This window comes from Corvus cornix, chromosome 20 (assembly GCF_000738735.6).
Source record: "Corvus cornix cornix isolate S_Up_H32 chromosome 20, ASM73873v5, whole genome shotgun sequence".
Lineage (NCBI taxonomy): Eukaryota > Metazoa > Chordata > Aves > Passeriformes > Corvidae > Corvus > Corvus cornix.
The window spans coordinates 6939615-6956539 of NC_046349.1; the positions used below are offsets into that span (position 1 = coordinate 6939615).

At 61.3% G+C, this 16925-nt stretch overlaps 1 protein-coding gene across 2 annotated transcripts; it reads left to right on the forward strand.

Annotated features, from left to right (window-relative positions):
• The first annotated feature begins 3640 nt into the window (after positions 1 to 3640).
• Positions 3641 to 16644, forward strand: VSTM2L (V-set and transmembrane domain containing 2 like). 2 transcript variants are annotated; one of them, XM_039563684.1, is made up of 4 exons: positions 3641 to 3842; positions 11294 to 11463; positions 12571 to 12621; positions 15249 to 16644. In XM_039563684.1, the coding sequence occupies exons 1-4, from the start codon at positions 3734 to 3736 to the stop codon at positions 15558 to 15560; spliced, it is 642 nt and encodes a 213-aa protein (XP_039419618.1). In that variant the 5' UTR covers positions 3641 to 3733; the 3' UTR covers positions 15561 to 16644. The 2 variants fall into 2 exon arrangements, with proteins under 2 accessions (XP_039419618.1, XP_039419617.1); XM_039563683.1 differs by having other exon boundaries at positions 3642 to 3842; positions 11291 to 11463.
• The last annotated feature ends 281 nt before the right edge of the window (positions 16645 to 16925 follow it).

Consider the following 16925-nt stretch of genomic DNA (forward strand, 5'->3'; position numbering starts at 1 on the left):
CAATGTGGAGGGTGTTTATTCTGCCCGTCAGAGAGATGAACAACCCAATTCACTCTCCCAGGCAGACGCAGATTCGAGCATTGGCTCCTGGACCTCAGGAGAGCTCAGTGCTGAGCCTCGGGGTGCCCCCACATGAACCCTTAAAGAGGTGAATTTCAAAACAATGCATGAGGCAGACCCTAGTGCTTCAGCAGCTCTGGGGTTTGGGGTTTCAGCTTTTTTTTCTTCCAGTTGCTGGGCAGCTTTTGCTGTCAAAAGGGAACATGGGGTGTTGGCATTGGAATGAGCATGAGCAGCACTCGGGAGCCAGCAGGAAGGACCAATGCTCTTGCTTTCATTCTGGGTGTCCTTGGGCAGCTCCAGGTTGGAGCTGTGTCCCTGGGGATGTTCTCTGTGCCCCTCAGGCTCTGGGGTCCCCCTGAGGCTGATGCCTCATGAGGTGCTGCTGATCTGGCTGACTCCCATTCCCTTCCAACCTCATCTAGCTCTCCGAGCTCCACTGCACCCTCCAGCGTTGCAGGTTGCCTTTGCCCAGTGGACAGGTGTCCCAGGGAATTCACCTGCAAACCTTGTGGGAGCACGAGCCATGATCACCGTGGATGCGGTACCACTGGGATCTTTGTGGTTTCACTGCATGGAAGTGCCCGCTGGATTCCTCCATCTGGTGAGTGCCCCCTGAGCAGAACTGAGCAGTGGGCAGGAACCTGGAGATAAGGAGTGTTTCATCCTCGAGAGCGAGTCCCTGGGCCCGTTCTGCTGAAAGAGAAGCCCTGTGAGGGAGGCGCCGGCTGTTCAGAGCAGTAACGAATGAGCAGATAAGGGACCTTATCAGGCGGCAGGTGCCGGCTCTGCTCCGGGAGCCGCTGGCTCTGCTCTTGCCTCTGTGTGTGAGTGACCTCCCTCATATCCCTGTCAGACACACAGGGGTTCTTTGGGGCCACATGGCTGCACCCACAGGTAGCACCTGCCCGAGGCCTCTTCACTGATGGATTAAAATTGAGGAGGAGAACCAAACCTTCCTAGCACACTTAAGACGTGGGCACGGGCACTTCCCTCTCTTCCAGGCCCTGCACGGCCCCAGTACCCGTTTTTCATCCACTGTGATGGCAGAAAATCTTCTGGAAATGGGGCTTAATTCAGGCTCTGCCTCTGGAGGTGTTCCCAGCTTCAGGAGGAATTTATGCTCTTTGCTTCCTCCTGGCATGATTTAAATATCTCTGATGGTGCACAGGCAAGTTTCAGCCCTCAAGGTGCAGCTGCAGGGCCTCGGCCTCCAGTGGGGGCTGTGCTGCCCTCATGTCAGGGTGCAGGAGCTGGATTTGAGCCAGGAATCCCTGCCCATGCCTGGGATGTGCAGTTTCCACTGGGTGACATTGCCAGCTCCTGCTCTGGCTATGCCTGTGGTGGGTGCCTCTCAAAGTGGGGTGCCAAGTCTGGGAGACCACAGTCTGTAGCTGCCACTTCAGTGTGGGTTTGTTTTTATTTCCTTGCTAGCCAGTGGCAGAGGATGGACCCTGGGCCAGACAGCAGCCACAATCACCCAAAATGTGGGGCACACGAGTGCTTGGCCTTCGCTGCTTCTGTTGCACTTGACCCTGTCCATGAACCCTGTCTTTCAGTACATGAACTTTGTCTTTCAGTGTAAGAACCCCCGATTTCGGAGGTTCATGAACCCCATCCTTTGGTGCATGAATCTCCCTGTTTCAGTGGGTGGGTTCTGCCTCCACATGTGCCTCTGGGAGATCCGACGCTTTTGCTTTGTCAGGATCCAGCCCAGAGCTGCTCCCTGACACAGCTGTGTTTGCTCAGCAGCTCCCGGCAGCTTTACCTCAGGACTCTTTGCCACTGCTGCTGTTGCCACCCCGGAGCAGGACCCTCTGATTCCAACCAGCCATGGGAACTTCTGAATGCAGCCGGGCATGGCCGTGACACCCATTTGTCTGTCACCGCTGCTCCCTCCTTCCCTCAGCTTTTATCTCCAGAGGGAGTAATGAACTTGGGCAGAGATCAATGCTCTGCTCTGAGCCAGGCTTTATTCTGACATGCAGTGAATGCTGCAGCAGGTACAACTTTTTTTTTTTTTTTTTAGTTATTGATTAGTAACGCAGGTACGAGGCAGCACAGCTCCTGGCCAGGGACCTGCCTTGCTGGAGAGGAATGGGAAGAATACCCCCACTCCTTCTTCTGGAGCCCTGCCAAAGGAAGGGTGAGGAAAGACAGTATTTTCAAATCCAATTTTAAAAAATCTCTTTGTAGCCAACATCTGTCATCTCATAGCAGAAAACACCTGAAATAATCTGATTTTTTCTGTTTATCTAGAGAGAAAATAATATCCTTTTGATTGCTCTGTTGCATACAGATACTCTCGTGTGAGTGACGTCTGCTCTGTGCCTCCCCTGGTGCTAAGACCAGTGTTTAGGACAGGAATTTGGCACCCCCAGGCCCCTTGGTGAATTTTAGGCTTTTCAGAAGAGGTGTATGAATTGCACAGGTGCTGATGCTGTGACCCGCTGTGAGGTGCAGCTCAAGTGCTGGTGCTGTCGGTGGGTTTGGCCTTAGGATTTGTGCACCCAAAGGGACATCGGGATCTTACCCATTCCTTGGAATCCTGCTCGTGGCAGGAGCAGGGTGCCCGTTCCACCTCTCTCTGGTGCTACCAGCCACACTCCAGCCGGGCTCTCAGGATGCATGTGAGCTTGCTACCCACCCCAGCTCCAGGTTTTTCGTTTTGAGACAAATCTTGCACAGTCTAGGACAGCGATCGGGATACATGTGGGGACACGCGTCCTTTCTCTTCCCGTAACGTTTCTAAAACCCCTCAAACTGCCCCCAGATGGGCCCTGGCCCTTGTCAGTGAAGCCGGAGCTCCGGGCACCGCACCTGCCGGGCACTGCCCCTCCGGCACTGCATCTGCAGGCGCTGGGGCCGTGCTGAGCTGACCTGGATCACACTGGGCTGAGCGGTACCGGGCCGTGCCAGACCGGGCCGTGCCAGACCGGGCCGTGCCAGACCGGGCCGTGCCAGACCGGGCTGCTCGGGCGGAGCCGCGCTCTGCGCCGGGCGCTGTCCTGGGTGCTGAAACCTCCCCCGCCGAGACCGGCGGTGCCCGGGGGTCTCGCCCTGCGGGGAGCGGGGAGCGGGGCCGGCGGGGATGCCGGGGAGACACCTTTCCCTCTGTGGGACCTGGGGATGCCGCGGGGCTCTGGCGGTGCGGGTGATCCCGGCAGCGCGGTGCGGAGGGTCCCAGCGAGGCGTGGGAGTCCTGGCGGGAGGGGGGGTCCCGGGGGTGCCGAGGGGTCCCGAGTGGGCGCGGCGGTGCCGGTACGTCCCGGCAGTGCGGAGGGGGGTCCGGTTGGGGCGGTGCGAGGAATCCCGGCGGTGCCGGGGCTTCCCAGCGGCGCAGGGCAGTACGGGGTGGGGGTGGTCCCGGCGGGGCAGCACGGGGGGGTCCCGGCGGGTCCGGGGGTCCCGCGGGGCGCGGCGGGTCCGGCCCCGCCCCGCGCAGTTTAAGAATGAACCGTGGGAAAAAAACTTGGGGGGTGCGCGCGGGCCGGGATCCCTCCGCCGGGCGGGGGAGGCTCCGGGCGAGCCGCGGCACCGCCTCGGCGCGCGGCGCCCTCCGCGCGAGGGAAGAGCTCCGCAGCGCGGCGGCGCCGGGACCGCGGCGCAGCCCCGGGGACAGGGCTCGGCCCGGCGGCGCCGCCGCCCCCGGGACGGACGCGCCCGCGGCAAGATGGGCGCCCTGGCCCTGGCCCTGGGGATTTTCCACTACCTGGGGCTCTACCTGCAGCTCGGCGCCGCCTCCCGGCACCCCCCGTGGGACGCCCCGGCGGCGGGCAGCGGTGAGGCGGCGGCCGGGGCTCGGAAAGGGGGCGGCTGAGCGGCGGGAGCTCCCGGGGCTCGGTGCCCCGCGGGGCTGGCGGCGGGTCGGGGCGGCTCCTGCCCGGGCAGCGGGACGGGTGCGGGGGTTCGGGGGTCCCGGTCCGGCTCCGCCGCCGAGGGCAGCCCCACGTCGCGGTCCGTCGCGCCGGCGGCTCGAGGAGCGGGGGGCAGCCGGGGAGAGCTGGGGTTGGGCTCCGCCGCTCCCGTCTCCGGAGCCCGGGGGGCGGCCTCTGCCTTCGCCGCTGGGCTGCAGAGTCGGGGGCTCTGCACGGTGCGTCCCGGTGCCTGGAGCCACCCGCACCCCGTGTCCGTGAACCTCCCGGTGCCCGCCGCCGTCTGCACCCCGTCTCCGTGTGTCTCACGATGCCGCCGCCACCACCCGCACCCCGCGTCCGTGAACCTCCCGGTGCACCTCCCGGTGCCGCCGCCCGCCCCGCCGTGTGGTGCCCCACGCCCCGGCAGCGGGGCTCCCCCGCCGCTTCCCGCTCCTCCGCTCCCTCCGGTGCACGGTGGCTCGGCGGGTCTGTGCTGCCGAGCCCGCTGGGATCCACCGGGGCTGGGGAAGGGGAACCTCTTCCTGCATCCTACACCCTCCAGTGAGGAACCTGGCGTGGGGGCAGCTCCCTTGTGGGTACCGAGAAGGTGACAGGGGACCAAGCTCCCTCGGAGGAGGCTGCTGAGACCCTCCTCGCTCTCTGTGGAGTGACACGGGCACGTTCAGTCTGAGCCCGAGGAGTGACCACGGGGACATGCTGGGTGCCCGGGTCCCAGCTCTTCCCCCCGCCCAGCTCCGGGGCCTCTCGTGTACGGAGAGACCCCCCTCTCTGCCCCAAGGAGCCTCCAGGCACACGACGCCTCGGGCCATGCCTGGGTGAAAGGTGTGAGGTGTCCCGCAGTTTGCGGTGTCCCGCAGCGGTGCGTGGGCTGGCAGGTAGCTGCCTGCCCAGGGAAGGGGTGATCAGCCTCTGCATTGGGGGGATCACAGCGGGAGAGTTTCCAGACCTGCGGGGTGGCATGCCAGACGGAAAGGTGGGTGAAGAGCCTCCATTAGCCACCGCTGCTCCCCTCAGAAATTCAGCAATAGGCAAATAAATAGTGAAATGGTCGCTGCAAGGGAACAGGGAGCCAAGGAGAAGAAATATTCTGGGAGGGCGAGTGCACTTTGGAGCCACATTACAGCTCGCTACTCGAGCAGTTCTGCAGCAACTCACTTAATCACAACAGAAACCTTTATTAAGGATACTGAAAAGCAGTGAATAAGTGGGTCATGTATAATAAGCCATTTGTGTTCAGTAGGTGAATACCAATTTGATAAAAGCTGTGTGTGCTGAAAACCTGTATAAATCGCTGTTTAGCAGATCGGAGATTGATCATTTCATTAGTGGCTGGTGCAGCTTTCCCTCCACACCTCGAGAGTCCAGCGGGTTGGAGACGTGGAGTGGGAGAAGGGCTGTGGCCAGCAGGACGGATTCGGCTGGGGCTGGTGGGCACGGGCAGGTCCTGCCGGGCTCTGCCCGCAGCAGGCAGCGCCCAGTGCTCGCCGCCATCTCTGCCCGGGGCTGGAGGCCTGGAGGAGCCTCCACGGCATCGCGAGGCTCTGGCACAGCCCCGGAGCGCGTTCACTCTTCCTTTTAACTTGTCCACGCCAGATGCAGCGAGGGAATTGACCGGGAGCAGCATGTGCTCCGCAGGCATCGGCAAGCGGCCGTGAGCACCCCTGGAGCACAGGCGGCTCCCCCATCCTGCCACCCCACTGTGGACAGCGAGGTTCTGCTCGCAGGGCAGCCGGGGCTGTGGGGAGGGAAAAGTCACAATCAAAGTAAGTCCTTTACCTGCCCCCACAGCATCTTTGGCAAGGATGGAGCCAGGATGGGCTCCAGCTGCCCCGTGAGAGCATCTGAGCCGCAGGATTCTTCCCACCATCCCTTCCCTACCCACAGTGCTGCCTCTTCCCCTTCTCTCCTCAGGCTGGCGCCTTCAATTATTCATGCCCCCCATTGCAGCCTGTGCACGCTGGGCTGCTGCCATCGGCTTTCTCATGCGCTGGCTGGGAAGCTCCAGCCGTCTTCCCAGCCTGCTGTCTCTGGAGTGGGGCAGGGGAGCCGTGCTGTGAGGAGGAGCAGCCCGGCTTCTTCCCACTATCGTGTACAGGCGATATCGCCTCGCCTCAGCAGAGCCGTGGCTGGAGGCTGGAGGGAGCGGGGCTCCGGCTCCCCAGGGCGCTGCCCTGCTCCGTTCCTGCACACCCCGGTGATTATTCTATCAATTACTTTCATAAACACTTTGCATTCTGCCGGATTTTTTCACACTTCCTGATGGGAATTCTCCATGCCGATGTGTTTTTCCTGCTGCTGTTTGTGCAGTCATTCAACGCAATTACATCTGACACCTCTCCTCATCAAACGTCTGGGCTTTCTCTTCCCTTGAAGCAGCTGACAGACGACGGGCCAGACACTGGGAATTATTACGTTAGGACAGTGACAGCTAATTTTAATCATAACGTTCCCTGTGAGCGAGGCAGGAATCCACCAACAGCTGGCATGGCTGCACGCGGTCTGGAGCCGTGGGCAGCACGGCAGGGCTGGAGTGGGGACCTGGAGTGGGCCAGGGAGCTGGAGGCTCTGCACTGCTGCCTCCTTCAGCAGGGGCTGCTCCGGGGGCTGGATGGATGCCCAGGTGGGCACCTGCTGGGCCCTCTCCCCTTCATGGCTCCTCTGGGATTATGGTTCATGGTGTGAGTGGGACTCGTGCACCTCGGGACAGACAGCCCTTCCTGGCCCTATCCTCGACAGGTCTCGCTCTCTCCGAGCTCCTCTGTTCCATAGCCTTTCTCCCTCCTGCAGGGCTCTTTCCTGCCTGGCTGCCCCCCCCTAAGGCTCCATCTGCGGTGGGTGCCCGGTTAGGCACTGGGGATGATGGCTGGGCTCGGTTGTGACGGGTGCATTGATGCCTTACATCGTATGCTCCGTGTGAAGCTGGATTGGGATGAGGTGGCAGAGGTGGGATGGGCAGAGCCGGGCAGGAGGGTGCCGTGTCCATGAGCTCCGGGCACTGCCAGCTCTGCAGGATGGTACCAGCACCTGTGTGTGGTGTGGGCAGCTCTCGGCGGCAGCTGCCAGTGCCAGTGGCTCGTGTTTTGGGTGCTGGGTGTGAGACCAGGGGGGCTGATCTTCAGCAGAGCAAAGCTCCTGTGTGCCCCGTCCCATTCCTGTGGAATGATTCCTGCTGAGAATTCTCCCCTGCCTGCTGGGAACCATCCCCTGGCAGAGAGCAGCACCAGAGCGAGTGGTGGCTGCAGGACGGCTGCACACACTGCTGGAGCCCCACCAGGAGCTGTCAAAAAAAGGCCGTTTTAGGGCTTTGCTACTTGTACTATCAAGTAACAGCTCTTCCTCAAGCCCCTTGGGAAGGAATTGTCTGAGAACTGAAACTCCTCAGGAACCAGATGGGAGCAGCGGGTCCCCTTGCTTTGTGCAGCCAGGGCCAGTCTGGAGTGACTCACCACTGACATCTCTCTTGCTGTGGGGGTTAAACATTAGGGGAGTGGGAAGTGCTGGGGGCAGGAGCTGGGACAGCCCAACGCGATGGGGCATTGTTGGAAATACCTGCAGTTTTCAAGGTTAATTCCAGCTCCCTGGTGAGGTGAGTGCTGGCCTGATCACAGTCACTGAGTTAGCTGGATTTTTGTTTTGTTTTTAATTCACAAGCTGCAAATTTGAGCTCCTTCTGCTGCTCATATGACAGTAAAGAGGGGCAGAGCAATGGCGCTGCCATCCCCAGCGTGTGGTGGGAGCCTCCCGGCCCCAGCCACGGCCTCAACGCTCCAGCCTGACGCGTCTCGTGGGAAGGGAGATGGATGGGTCGCTGGAGGAGAGCAGCGCTCACCGCCAAAGCCCTCTGCCCGCTCAGCTGCCAGGGCCGGAGCCACCTGCCCTCTCTCAGCAGTCACGCCGCGTTTATGCAGCGGTTTGCACCGCGATGTGTTTTCAGCGCCCCGGGGTCAGCATCCCCGCTCGCAGGCTTGTCAGGAGGAGACACATCCACAGCTGTTAGCGGCGGTGCGAAGGGGAGGGGAGGGGGGCTGCAGCCCGACCTGTGCAGCAGCAGCCGCTGGCAGATCCGGTGTCCCCGTGGTGGGGACAGTGTGGGTCACACAGCCAGTGCACTGGGGTAGTGCCCAGGCCTCTTCTGGATCCATCCGGAGGATGCCTCCTGTGCCTCCCGATCCCCGGGATGGCTCTTGCTCAGGCAGGCTGTGCCAAGGGGTGGGGGGTCCTGTGGCAGCCAGGAGGGTCCATCTGTCTCTGGGTCCCTGCCCTGTCCGTGTGCCGGGATGTGCCTCGGGTGCCTTTGCTGCCGGCAGGACACGGTGCCCCTGAAGCCGGGGCTGTCGCTTTCCATCAGCCACGGGCGCCGTGGGATCCTGGGAAACGGAGGGTGTTTGGGGTCATGGATGTCTGGGGAGGGGAGAGTGCCGGAGGGGATGTGGGTGCCCGGGGAGAGTGTCGGTGGTGGGGGATTCTGTTGGACACGTTTGCTTTTCCTGCGGCGGTGCAGCACAAACCCAGCAGGTCAGAGCCGGCCCCACACCAGGGACGCAGGGCAGGGTCCGGATGGACACGCCAGTGGGCAGGAGCAGGGGCAGAGGGACGTTTCATCTCCCCCAGCCCCTGCTCCTGCCCAGCGTGGGACGGAGTCAGCCCCTGCCCCGCCGCCTGCTTGCCACGTGTCACCCCACCAGCCCGGCTGCAGCTCCGGTGTGGGGCTCAGCTCAGCTGGGCAGAGAAAGAGGCTCCTGACTCCCGGCTTTGGGAAAAAATCCCTCCCGGAGCAGGAACCTGCGCTGGCCGGGTGATTAACAGTCCTTTGCAAATGTCCAATGCATATTTAATTGTCCTCCGGTACACCTTTACACAAACATCAGCCTGAGTGCGTGCCCGTGGCGCTGCTCCGGTCGTGTCTGTCCTTGGTGCCTTGTGGGGGCTGTGGTGGGGGGCCATGGAAGCTGGCACAGCTGTGGAATGGCAGGCAGCAGGCAGAGTCCTGGAGAGGCTCCTGGGGGCTGCATGGCTTTCTGTGCTCCATGGGGCCTATGGACGGGTCAGGGGGATGGAGCAGGGGTCTGCGGGTCGTTTCCAGGTACTCGGGGCAGTGCACAACCTGCCCTTGCCCCAGCACAGCCCCATCCCTGCTGCCAGCAGCCCCCTCCCCGTGCAGAGTGAGACGAAGGTGAGGGATGGTGCCCACCGCAGGAAGGGAGCCTGCAGCCCGTCTGTCTCCAGTTTATGAGAGCACCAAGCTGTCCCAGCAGGCGTTTTCAATTCCGTTTATCTGTGTTTCCCCATTGAGTTCATTTTATTTCCCCTGATTTTTGTTTCCTGGAAGATTTATTGATCCTGGTGTTCTCAGTTTATGACAGGTAGCAGGCCATAAAGCACACGGAGCGGCGGCCCCCGACGGCCCCCTCCCTCCCGCAGTGGGGACGCCGCGCCAATGTCAGCGGGGGGAGAGGGCCGGGGCCGGGCTGGGCAGGGGACCGGGGCGCTGGAGGGACAGGGCACTGGCCAGGGTTGGTGACTTGGCCAGTGTTCATGGGAGCAGTGTCCAGGCAGCTTGGCCGACACAGTGTAGGGTCCGTGCCCAGCCTGGGGGCTGCCTGGGGGATCCTGATCTCCACTCGTGTCCCTGTGAGGGGCGGGGCTGGGGGTGCAGTGAGTCACCTCTGTCCAGCCAGGGCCGGGGTCCACGGCGTCCGTCAGGGAGGGCACACGGTGCTGCTGGAGGACACATCTGAAAGACATCAGTCCCCAGCAAAGGTGATGACCCTGGGTATCCATCACAAGGATCTGTGCTCCTCTGGATGTGCTTGGAGGTACCCCGAGCTCGGGGGTTAATTACTACATACGCTTCCCAATTAAAATCTGAAAGAAAGAAGGCGCTTGATTCAATCCAGCGTTTTCTCAGCTTATCTGCCAAATTCCCGTCTGTGGAAGCAGATTTTAATTGTGTTCACAGTAATTTGGAGCCGTCTGGAGCCCTCAGGCCATCACCCCACGCCTGCGCTGCTGGAGCTGTGGTGTCTGGGGGGCTGGTGCAGGCTCTGCTGCGACCCACTGGCTTTGGCCTTTGCTCCTGCCAGCAGGAATTCTGTGGGGCAGAATTCCTGCAACCAGGAATTCCCTGGTTGCAGCCAGGGAATGGATGGGTGAGTGCTGGTTAATGGCTGGACACAACAGCCTCAGCACCACTGGGGCTTGGAGCACAGAGGAACATTTTGTCCTGTGCCAAGAAGACCCCCCTGCTCCACCCACAGCCCTCAGTCACCAGAGCTGTTCCCTTGCCTGGGGCTCCCTCCACTCCTGCCACAGAATCCATTCTGGGTGAACGGGATGTGGGAGCGGCACTGGGAACCCCACCAGGACGCCCGGCCTTGGTAAACCCCGGTGTTGGGTATTTTCCTCTGTTCCCTGCTGAGATGGATTAAAGGAAAGTGATAAGTGGATGGGATTTCCATGCGTCCAGAGGGACAGGGAGATATTAGAGGTATTAACTTTTTGTCTGGGCTGATAATAATTGGTTTTCAGAGGGATCAGGGCTGCAGAGAGTGTTGCTCCCGACAGGCTGTGTGTCCCAGAGGGCTCGGGTGGCTCCGGTGGGACCTGCACTGTGTCTGTGAGCCGGCAGTGCCGGCAGCATGAGGTGGTGAGTGAAGACAGGAGGCACAGGGCAGGCCTCTGCAGCCGAAAGCGGTGACCGGGGTGTGCCGGGGGCTGGCAGCCTGTTCCCGTGCCGTGCCACGGAGAAGCCACCGCACCAATCGCGGCAGCAGCGTTTGCCGGTGCCCTGCACGCTGGGGCCGTCTGCACCGAGGAACAACAATCTCTCCAGAGGAGATGAAAAGAATTCTAATTACATCTCCGAACAATATTTGTTTTGAGCGAGGAAAGCAAACCATATGGCGTGTGGGAGCCTGTTTGGGGCCGCATTAAGCGCGGATTTGTTTTTCAGTTGTGTCCTGGTCTGAGTGAGATGCGATCATGCTCTGTTTATTTCTTACACCTCAGAGGTGCGGCGGGTCCCGCCCTCGCTCTGGGGCAGAGGTCTGAGGGATGCTGAGGGTGCGGGGGGGCCAACAGGCTCCTGCTCCCTCCCTTCCCCCCCCCCTGCTCTTTGCAAAGTGCCTGGGGGGACCAGGCAGCTTTGCTGGGGGTGGGGAGGGGACACTGGGTGGGACAGGAGAAGCTGGGTATGACAGGGACCTGTCTGCTCTGCTGTTGGGGCTGGCTCTGTTTGTCCGGGAAGGATCCAGGCACCCCTGGTGACCCTGCCTGTGTGGCCGGAGGTTTTGTCCTTCCCTGGGACAGTGGTGTGTCCCCGCAGGCACCCACAGCCCCCGCTCTGTCTCCAGCAGCTCTCTTCACCGAGACCCCCCACGACATGACGGCGCAGGCGGGTGAGGATGTGGAGATGGCATGTTCCTTCCGCGGCAGCGGCTCCCCCTCCTACTCCCTCGAGATCCAGTGGTGGTACGTCCGCAACCACAAGGACTGGACGGACAAACAGACGTGGGCTTCCAGTCAGGTAATGCCCCTCATCCTCCTCCTCCACGGCAGCACGGAAAGGCAGAGCCCTTCATGCAAAGCCCTTCCCTGCACTTGCCCAGGGGAAGGGCTTTGCTTGCAGCCACTGTTGGGTTTTGGTGAGGGACCCCAACTCGCAGCAGCATCCCCGGTGCTGATCAGACCTGCAGAGCAGGGTTTCACCCTCTCTGCTGTGACAGAGAGGAGCCTGGGGGTCCTGTGGTGCAGGACCCTACATGGGCTGTTCAATGTCCAGCTGCACTGAGGATGCTCTGGGGTCAGTGGGGCTGGGCTGTCCTGGCTGCCCTTGCCAGCCAAGGGGCTGCCTGGCCCATTACCATGACCCGTCCCAGGCTGAGGCTTTGTTTTTGTGCTTGTGCTTGCACCTTCGCCTACCTCATCACCAGCTCATCCCTCCCTTGTCCCCTGTTTCCCTGTGTACTGGTCCGGCAAACAGCCTCTCTTTATTTCTCTCTCTGTTCACACAGAGATAAGGGCCAAAGAATGGGAAACAGCTCTGGGGATTTTAATGAGCCTTTATTGTAGTGTCTTTGGCAGGGCTGCTGCTGGTGTTGCCATAAATTGAGAAGCCTCAGGGCAGTGCTGCTGGGATGGGGGGGGAGCACTGCCAGGGCTCAAGGGTGGACAGTCAGGGGTGTTGGAGGCGCTGGGAATGCACAGCCAGTGGCGGCTGTAGGAGGAGATTATTGGCAATGGGACAGGTGCTGAAAGTGATGGGGACAGAGTTCCTGGGGCAGGGGTCACTGCTGCATCAGTGATGCCACAGTGGTCAGGGCTCCATCCCCACTCCTGGATCGCGGGGAGCACCTGGAGCTGAGATGCAGTGGGACCTGTGGGTGAGCACCTCGCACTCCCTGGCTGCTGTGCTGTTGCTGGTTCCTCCCACCCTGGGTACCCAGTGTGGCTTCATCTGCCCTGGGTGCCTGGTTTTGCTGGGGCTGAACTGACCTTTCTCCCTTCTCCCTTCTCCCTTCTCCCTCTTCCTCCTTGCTTAGGGCAGCCATCCTGGGAGTGGGAAGGGGTCTGGTGGGCTGAGCTGACCATTTCTCTTCCCTCTCTGGTCTCCCCTACCCTGTTTTTCCTACAGCTGATATCATCACCACCAGAGGAGCCTGGGAAGGAGGCAACAAAAATCAGCGTGAGTTTGAATGATGGTTCTTGTGGGGGGCTGCGCTTGAGGGCTCACTGGGACATTCTGCTGGTCCCAGTGCCACAGGCTGGGAACACCAGGGTGGGAGAGCTGGGTCTGCCCTGGCTCAGTGCTGGGGGTGACCAGGATGAGGGATGCCCTGCTATCCCTGGCACCAAGAGGCACAGCCTGGACCCTGAGCCTCGTCCGGCATTCTGAGCGACACTTTAATGCCAGGGATAAAATAATCCAATTGACTCAGCGGATTAGCATCCCAAAGCCATTTAGACTCATGTGAGCAGAATGACTAATCAGTTAAATAAAACACTCTTGGCCTTCTGCTGCCAGGTGCATGCCCCCCTGGCTCTCCCTGCCGCGGGGAGCTCTGCATTTGGGGGTGCCACAGACACAGAGCAGTGCTGGAAAGCTTCCCACTGTCACCTGGCAGCCTCTCCTGGCACTTCCATTTTTCCTTCACTGAGTGAGCAAGGGGGGATGGGGTCGGTCAAGCACCTGTGGCTTCTCAGATGGGTGCCCCTCACACCCAGGATCTGTCCCTCATCCCCGGGAAATGATCAAGGGAAATGATCAAGAGTCTTTTATGAGGGGTAAAATGCAAGAACCATTCCCAAGGGAGGGCCTCGACTTTCAGCGCCCATCTGCAGGACCAGCACATGATTCTCTTGCTGGTAACGAATCCCCCTCCAGAGGTCATGTCCCCTTTGATTAACTCACACCCACAATCCATATCCAAACATAAGCAGGTTCCTCCAGGATCTGTCCCTCACCAGGGTGCTGTGGCTCCCTGCCCCACAAGCAGCAACATTCCAGGACTGCTGCTGGATCAGCCAGAGCCTGGGCTCTGCCAGACCCCATCTGCTGAGCTCGGGGGGCTGCTGCTCCCTGCATCCCACCCCAAGCCCTGCTTCAGGGGCAGGAAGGGCCAAGGTGGGTGCATGGAGTCATCCTGGGGCCAGCACTTCCTCTCAGCTTACCCGTTGCATGTTTCAGCATAATTAGGCAGTTAATTGCACGCTGGGATGGAATTGATGGGTGTGCAAGTGTTACCAGGATTTATTTTGAATCATTCAAGGTCTCTGCTGCCTCCTCCAGATACAGCCAGCAGGGAGAGGCTGGAGCTTCAAACCTCTTTTGTTTGTTGTTATTTCAAATGTCCTTGATCATTAAGTGTTTATGGAATGGAGGAGGTAAATGAGCACGGGTGGTTCTGATGGAACTTGCGGTGCAGCCACAACAGCAGGTGACTGGGAACAAACAGCAGAGTCAAACAGTGAGGGGGGACATAAATCCCTCGCAGAAGCCACTGTGCCAGGCACCCTTTGGCTGTGTGTTATCCACCAAACACACCTGGTGCTGGAGATGCTTTGCAGGGATGAGGAGAAGTGAAACACGATAGGTCTGGGTTTATTTTTTCCCCCTTTGAATCCAATGGCACACCACAGGGCTGAGCTGGGGCTGGGCACAGCAAATCTGCCCATCCTGGCCGTGCCAGGGTCTCTGTCCTATTCCTGTGGGCAGTGAGGGCCATCGCTGCCCTGCCTGTGCTGGCAGAGCCACAGGAGTTATGGCTGGTCATAAAATCCTCCCTCCTGGGGCTCAGTGACCTGCTGGGTAGCGGCTCCGTGGCCACTGGTGGCACCAGCAAATTGGGGTTTTATTTTATTAGTTCTAGATTTCCCAGCCATTAATTTCAGTGACTTCTGGCTCTCCCGACTAAGAAGTTTTTTTGAAGCTCCTTTCCCATGACAGTCTCAGCATCTGGGCACACTCACACCGGGGCCTGGCAGCTCCTGCCCCTGCCTTGTCCTGTCCCCACAGACCCCCACTCCCAGTGATGCAGGATTGGGGCTCATGGCTTCATGGGGGCTCTGAGCAGCCCTCAGACGGTGTTTGGGGTGGCTCTGGCTGTGACCTGCAGCACCAGCTGCCTCTCAGCAACCCATGGTGCGCAGGGCAGTGGAACACAGCAGCTTGTGTGTGCTCACGTGTGTTTGTATGTGCATGCGTGGGCAGGTGCCTTCATGTGCCAGCACTGGATGCCCCCACAGTATGGGGCTGAGGGGACATTGAGGGGTCTTGGTCTCCACGCTGCCTCCTGTGCTGTTTGGGGTGGGTTTTGCCCCTCTCCAGCCCTGTTTCCAAACACCATAAAATCCTCAGCTAACAAATGCAGCGGCAAGTAGAAAAATGGCCTTTGCCATCCAGTGTGATTATAGGGAACAGAGCCAGGGGCCTCGGGGTGGGTTATAAATCTGATTTATTGACCCAGCCCAGAGCAGCCGCGGCTCTGGCTAGTGAGTAAGTCTTAAATTTCATTGGGTGATAAATACTGAGAGCGAATCAATTTGGTAGAAAAGCTAATTAGCCAGCGTGGTTCTGCATCGATCTCCAAGCCCTGCGTGGCCGGGTGCGAGCCAGGGCTTCCATCATCCTGTGGGCTCAGGCTGGGGCTGCGTCCCCCCGCACCAACTTCACCAACCTTTACCGTGTCCTCCCCAGCACAAGGCTGGGGCATGGCGTGGCGGCACACGGTCGGGCGTGGCACTGACCCGGGTGTCTGGGGGGCAGTGGCAGTCCTGGGGGCCCCCTGACCTCCTCCGTCTGCCCCGATGCAGGTGGTGAAGGTGGTCGGCAGCAACATCTCCCACAAGCTGCGGCTGTCGCGGGTGAAGCTGGAGGACGAGGGGACGTACGAGTGCCGGGTGATCGACTCCAGCGACGGCAAGGCACGGCACCACAAGGTGAAGGCGTACCTGCGGGTGGAGGCAGCGGGGGGCCCGGGGCACCCCCAGGACACCGAGCTGCGGGAGGCCCCTCTGGCAGAGCTCGCCGCGCCGGGCTCAGCCCACGCACACCACCACCACCACCACCACAAAGCCGGGAAGGAGCTGAAGAAGCGCTCGGCAGACGCCTCCTGTGTGCTGTAGGTGGGCGGTGTGGGGGGACGCCGGAGCCCCCCTCCGCCCCGGACTCAGCGGAGCCACCAAGGGTCCCGCACCCCCTGCCAGAGACTGGCCCAACCATCCCGTCTTGTCCAGCACCCCTCCCCACCTCCCTCTCCCACGCGGCGCCGCGGGTTTCTCCCCAGCCACGGGGGCACAGCGGTGCCAGGGCTCGGGGCGCTGTGGGAGCCGGACCTGTCAGTGCCATGGGTGCATCGCTGGGGCTGTGCCCGGGGCCAGGGCCTGTGCCCACACGTGGTGGTCCCCATCCCCCGGCCTTGTGCGGGTGGGCGCCCGCTGCCGCTGCCACCGTGGTGCCGCGGGCTGTGCTGTGTCCCAGCTCTCTGCCCAGCGGGGACCCTCCTGCCCGCGGGACCCTCCCTGCCCTCCCCTGTGCTTCGCAGACCCAGCCGCCTCTTCCTGTAGGTTGCCCCGTTTAGTTGCTCGGTTCCAGCCCCACAGTGCGTATCTATGTTCCAGCCTCCATCCTACAGCCCGTGTGTATCCCCTTCGCCCTGCCCTGTCCCTGCCTGCCCCGCAGCCCCCAACACGTCAAGGCCTGAGCTCAGCAGAGGAAGGACGGCACGGCACATCCCTGGCATCCTCCCGGCACGCTCTGGCATCGCTCAGCCAGGCAGTTGCCCGTGCTCCGTGTGTGGCTGGGAAGCTGTGCCATCGCTGGCCCCTTGCACCCATCACTCCTCTTGCCCCTCGCATTTCACAGAGGATGGGGGGCTCATCCGCCAGCCCCGTCCACCCTGGCCCCGTCCCGCTGCCCGTGCCGGCGTGGCTTTCGGCCCCCTCCCAGTCAAGCATCGCTCCCTCCCAGGCCACAGCACCGCATTGCCCCGGGCAGGGTCTGGCCCACGGGCTCCTGTGTCCCAGTGCAAACAGCAGAGCCCGTCCCTGCTGTCCCCACGGGTGACCACGGCCACTGGGGACGGAGCTGAGGGGAGGGAGAGGGGGGTCCCGAGCCCCCCTGCCCGGGTGCCGGGCGCTGCTCCCCTGCTGCCCCCCAGCCTGCCACCATCAGACCTGCTGCAGCTAATAAAGCTCTTTAAACAAAGCCTCTGCGGGTCTGCGTTCTCTGCCCCTGGCATGGCGAGGGGACACGGCTTTGGCACTGCCTTGAGGAAAAAGGGGCAGAACTGGGGCTGGTGAGGATGGGGATGAGGGTGGGCATCAGCATTGTCACCTGCAGCTGAGGGCTCAGAGCATTAAAAAGCCGCAGCTGGGGAGCTTTGCCCAGCTCGGGAGCTGCTGCCCTGAGGGGTGCAGGATACAGCAAGGTCCCAGGTGAGCCAGGGATGCTCCACGCTGTGGCCTTGGGGTGCCAGGTCCTGAGGGGTG